General features: G+C 40.4%; 1 protein-coding gene across 16 annotated transcripts in view; it reads right to left on the bottom strand.

Moving 5' to 3' along the window:
* SUGCT (succinyl-CoA:glutarate-CoA transferase) overlaps window positions 1-6000 on the bottom strand; it is an 806218-nt gene that overhangs the window by 395888 nt on the left and 404330 nt on the right. The window contains exon 13 of one of the 16 annotated variants that reach the window (XM_028490207.2): window positions 4713-4993. The exons of the other annotated variants lie outside the window; for them this stretch is intronic. Coding sequence (XP_028346008.1) covers window positions 4757-4993 — 237 coding nt within the window. The 3' untranslated portion in view covers window positions 4713-4756. Of the gene's footprint in view, window positions 1-4712; window positions 4994-6000 lie in introns of those variants that run through there. 16 annotated transcript variants of the gene reach the window in all.

The raw sequence follows: 6000 nt of genomic DNA, 5'->3' as shown, positions 1-6000 counted from the left end.
GCGCGGCAGAGGGAGGCCCGCATACCACAAAAAAAAAAAAAAAAAAAAAAAAAATATGAATACCAATCATGAATCTGGATATATGAAACCACAACATAACTAAATATTTAAAGCAAAAGAACAGAAACAAATAAATAAAAAATGGTCAGATCCATGAGAGGAGGATAAAACTCTCATAGAAAACTTACAGTCTCAGTCTTACTGGCCTGAAGAGCCAGAGGACAGAACACAGGGAAACTACAGCTACTGGAAAGTGAAGGGAGATCCGAGAAAGGAGAGAGCCAGAAAGCAGAAGCCCATAAACCTGACCTCATGGGTGAGGACCCTGAACTATGCATATAGCACTGACAGCTGAGGCTAAGAGGAACTGAACCAAGATTTGAGATGCAAAGGAGACAGGGTTTGCAGTTTGAATCCAGCAAAATTCAGCACCTGTTTTTAAAACTCATCACCTTAAAAAAAGAAAAAAAATCAGCACTCTTCAGGGGAGTATACCAAAATAGAGTCTCTACTACAGATCATCCACAATGACCAGAAAACAATCCAAATTTACTCAATATACACCTTCTCCCACCCCCAAAAAAAATTTTTTTAAGGAAAATACAACATTTTTAAGAGAAAGAAACAAACAATGGAAATGACTCAGATAGTAGAACTAACATTCTGAGAGGTTCCCACTCGATCTTCCTTCCTCTCCCCTTCACTCAGGGTAGACGTGCACGAGTTGGAACAGCTCTCCCAGCCTTGCCCAGCTCCTGCTCCATTCTCTCTCACAGGTGTGTTTTGTCTGCTAGAAGCCTTGTAAATTCAATCTCACCTTGGTGTCTGCTTCTCCGAGGACCCAGTTACACAACTGATCTGAGAAATCTAAACCTCTGAACCGATGCCCTGGTGATGATTCTCAGACTTTGGTGCTTTTGACACTGGCAGGTCTTATGAGAACACAGATTGCTAGACCCTACCTGAGACATTTTGACACTGAATTTGCAAGTCTAATAACTTTCCAGGTGATCCTGATGTCACTGGGGCCATACTTTGAGAACCACGAGACTACATTTCACTCCCCTTGGCTGGCCCCAGGGCAAGAGGATGATCAGGGAGCTCACCAATGATATTTCCAAATGTGATTGTATGGTTTCCAAACCACGTCCTGAAGAAACCTGATGCTTGGGGATCTGCTATAGGAGGAAAGGTGATGCTTAGGAGGCCGGGGTCCAGCCCTCTCCCCTACCTCAACCAAAACAACTCTTAAAACATGTTTTATATATTGATCCTTCATTTGATAAAAGAGTTCAAATGATGAGAAATATATTTGAAAACAATGGCTCTAACAAAACTCAGCCAAGCCTTTCTTTGCCTTTAAAATGAGGACAATACTGACAACTCCTTCCTTCTGGTCTGGCTGACTACCTGGACTACATGGCCCAGCAGCTATTCTGAACAGCCTTCCCCTGTGACCTCATTCTAACTTTCACATCCTAGGTCCACAATAACACTCAGGTCTCCAAGCGTCTTCTGGTTTCCCTGATTCACATGTTCTCTGCTCTCAATGGACTGGAAGTAGCTTTCTTTTTTTTTTTTTTTCCAGGTTGGAAGTAGCTTTCTTAGAAGCTTTTAAACCCTATCTGAGAAGCATTTTCCTCTGGTGAGGACAGACCTCTTTATCTTCTTTCTCCCTTGCCTTTTCAAAACCTGCCACTCTCATTTGACAGCTGCAAGGCAGAAGACAAAATAAAGTTAATAACCAAAAGCTGCAAAGCTGCTAACATTCAACCTTCAAGCTGCTGCTCTACCAAAGATCAACACTTTTCATTAGTTTTAATCTTTTAAAACACATTCCTGCTCTGCCACTCGAGCTGAGTTGCTCAAAAAGCTAAATGAACTTTATGATCCTTATTTTTTATCTTTATGTAAATAAAAGGGCCCATCTTTTACTGGTCAGTACTAATTGACAAATGCTCAACACGAGCAAACAGTGAATTATAAAAGACTGATTGTTCAGCAATACTGCCTAGTTTTCACAACCCAGGACAAGCATTACACATGACGTAACTATTCGGGTACAGGTGATTCAATTTGAGGAAACCTAAGAGATTTTTAACTTCTCTTCCTCTTTATTATTCTATATATGGCCACTTAAAGAACCGACAGGACTTCTGAGATTAAAAGAAGGAAAGAAAACGAGTTGACGTTTATGTTTGATACTGATTAGAAGTTCTGACAAAGAATTTAGTGGGAAGAAGCGACAGGACAACTTCTATGTTTTGGACCAACTATCAAATCAAATGTCATCTCCTCTTCTCTGTGATCCTTAGATAATTAAGAGCTATCTTCCAGGGGTTAGAATACTGAACTCATTCCTATTAAAAAAAAAAATACTGATGGTAAGAAGTTAACTCAGACAAGTTGTACATGGAAATAAAGGCAGCAATTACAAAGAAGACTGAGGGAGACTTAGTCCCCTTCTTTCAAAAGTATAATAGTTCAGACATTTTTCACATGGATGGAGGTGACTTTTGAACAAATGTATGTGAGGCAGACAATCCACAGAATTACCTGCAAACTTCCAAAATTTCTGCCAACTCCCCAACTACCGACCCCTCTTCTACCTTGTTGAAGTATCAGACGTACTGAAAGAAAGTGCTTAATGAGATAAGGATGGATGTAATGAGGGGAGAAAAAAATCTTGAACATTAAATTCCAATGACTGGGTTTGAATTTCAGATTCAACCACTCAGTAAACTCAAGACCTGCACTCATTGCGTTTCAGTTTCTGTATCTATACATAGAGTAGGACAACTTAACTTCCCAGGACTGCTGTGAGGATTTAATGGGATGATATCTATAGGAGCAGCTCCTACGGTTATTTGTAATACTAGGTGCTCAATCAATGTCAGTTAATTGAAAGTAAAAAAACGATTCACCCATAGTCTGTGGTGAGAGTGAACTAATAGGACCTCCTTCAAGATGACATACATGTTCAGAAACGTAATTAGGAATAAAAGTTAAAGGGGTTTAAAGTTGTTTAGAAGTTTGTCCTATAAAGAATTCCATTTTTCTCTATTATGGAAATGGGGATAAAGAGATATAAATGAATGAATGAATGAATGAATAAATAAATAAATATAACACAATGTAAAGAGTGATCATAGCCACATATACACGAACAGTGGCTAGGGTACACAGAAAGGACAAGCTGCCGGGGGTGAGGGGAGGTGACTGTCCGGGGAAGGGTTTACTTGGCACAGAGACGTGCAGAGCACTTGAGCCTTGGTTATAAGTGTGAGTTCATCAGACAGATGTGGTGAGAGGAGGGGGCTGGGGGGAGAGCAGTGAGCGTACCACACAGAAACCGTGTGTTCATATCACATATGATTTCAGAATTATATAATTTCATAAATTCACCATGAAAAACAAGAAGAAGGAAACATCATAGGTGGATAAGACAAGCCCATTTATTACGTATAATTTTAAGTGGAAGAAAACAGGTGAAGTAAGACATAGGAATAAAGCTCTCAGATCACGGGGCCCAGGGGAAGGCGCGCCAGGAGTTCAATGGCCTGGTTCAAGTCGAGCCCTACCAGCCACCACCTGTGTGATCTGAGGTAAACCTCTTCAAACGCTGAGCCTCAGCGTTCTCATCTCTGAAAACTGAGAGTGGGCTTAGCAGGTCATTAAAGTATCTGTCATCTCTATAAACCCTAGGACACAATGAAAATCGAAGCCCCATTGTTACATACCTATTAATAAAAACAGATCAGTAAAGCATTTAGCTCTTCTTAAAAAAAAAAAAACTGCTGCTTTGAAAACTCACTTCACAGTACAAAAAAAAATTACATACACATAAAGTTTATATGTGTACGTGTGCGTCACGGCTTACTACTTAAGGGAAAAATAGACTGGATTAAGTCACACCTGGTTAAGGTGGAAGGGGTGGGAGAGAAGGGAAGGAAAAGGAATGTGAAATGTCTGCAGACCTCATTAGTGCCCTGACACCAAATGATTCAAGGACATCTTTGGCTTTGATTCAAACAGTCATTCTGTTCCGAGTAACATGACGACAATCTAAAGATCCACAGCTGGACTCTGGAAAATCTTGTCTGATTTTTTCTGTAATAAAAGTAACAAATTTGCTGTATAGGTTGTAGGACACAAGAACATTTCAGAAAGAATCCTGTCAAAGCCCAGGGCTCAGAGGACCTGCTTTACGCAATTTTGGTAAAAGATGTGATTTGTTTTTAAGTTGCTCTGGTATTAAGAAAGGCTGAGCAAGCAGTTTGGAGAGGTCACAGCTCAAGTTAAAACAAAAAGTGAACATTTGTGCTCACACATTGTGATGGGACGCATTTTTGTTACTCTAATCTTCCTCAGTCCTGGGGTTTCTCAGACCACTCTCCAAACAACACAGAGGACAGATCTCTTCATCAAGATGAATCACTTACCCACATGGCTTATATCCTGTCTCCTCTTGTTTCACAGACGTTTGATGCCACAACGCATGCTACCAATGACACCACTTGATTTCGAAATAAGGGGACATGCCAGATCTTTCTCAGACACAACCTTTATTCTTCATTAATCACAGCATCACTGAAATCTAAAGCCAGCGGGGACCTCACACATCATCAATTTAGCCACTTATTCTTAAGGAAGAGTTAATAATTTAAACACCACAGTAATATGATGAGGTTAAAATCATACATTTCTTCCAGAAGTGTTAAGCGTTTTTCCCAGATGCCTTTTCCCCCGCTGCTCTTTAAACTAAAGATAATCCCCATTCAGTTTGGGCACAGAGTAATTCAGTAAATAATGCCACTACTTCCTCATGCTCTTCAGGGATTGTTGTAACACAGATGTACCTGCGATCCTTACAAGGCCTTCTGCTCCAGCTCTTCATCTTTCCTTCCTCGATCCCCACGAAGCTCTCCAGAATCGTCTGACCGCTGATGAATGAACCCCAAGCCATTGGAGAGCCAGTGATCCCCCCGTATTTCTAGGAATAAATTTACTTTTCAAATATAGACTATAAACCTGATGGATTTTTCGCTGGGGAGACAAAAGAAATATTTTCTCTGCCGCCCAACAAATAAACGTTCTATAGCCCCCCACACACACACCCTGAAATTTTAGAGGCAATTTTCTACATGAAAATTTGCATGCACAGTGTAAACTTTCGGGCTTTCCTCCTGGAAAGCCGATTTCTCATACACCTTCCAACAAACACTGACCACATCCCGACCAAAGCTTAAGTACTGTGTAATGCTAAGCAGACCTGGGCCTGCAGGAAATAAGATGCCACATTCAGGACAGCTGTCAGCACTTGTGCAGCACCCAGCCTTCCACACATCCCTCCCCTGCAATTAGCCAGAAGGGAGGTTTGGAGGTAAGCAGACAGCTTCTGATCCCCAAAACAAGGGAGAAAGCCACTGCATTGCTGTTTTGCAAACACTTTGCTGAGGTCGACCACTGGTTGAAACTATTTCATTTCTATGTAAGTGTTGTTTACTAACCCGTTTCTCCTGAGACATCTGAAGATCATCTTACACACTCCTACATAATCCCAGAGAATTCCAGAATACCACAAATTCACGCCTTATTTTTAAGAAACTGGTGCCTGACAAAAGCTTTTCTCAAGACCAAAAAGCATCTAGATGATGAATCCTGATGCGTTTAGCAAAGGCTCAAGTCCAGATTCAAGCCAATGGATTTTATTCATTAATGCATTCACTCAATGAGCATCTTTCTTGATCATCTATTTTGCTCAAAATACTGTGGCAAATGCTGAAGTTGATATGAAAATAGAAGAAACAGCTTCTCCCCTCAAAGAGTTAATAGTTGTGTGTCCATGTACAACTGTGCACTCCTGTGTGCAGGAAGTTTAGTCTAGAAGTTTGGGATAGGAAAATAATTATAATGCATTTAATATTGCTTCCATATATAATAATTATAATAATTATAATGCATTTCCAAACTGCAGAAATCATTAGACATGGAACGCAA

Source organism: Physeter macrocephalus, chromosome 5 (genome assembly GCF_002837175.3).
Source record: "Physeter macrocephalus isolate SW-GA chromosome 5, ASM283717v5, whole genome shotgun sequence".
NCBI lineage: Eukaryota > Metazoa > Chordata > Mammalia > Artiodactyla > Physeteridae > Physeter > Physeter macrocephalus.
Note: the sequence above shows the minus strand (reverse complement) of the source record. Positions and strands in the feature narration are given on the sequence as shown.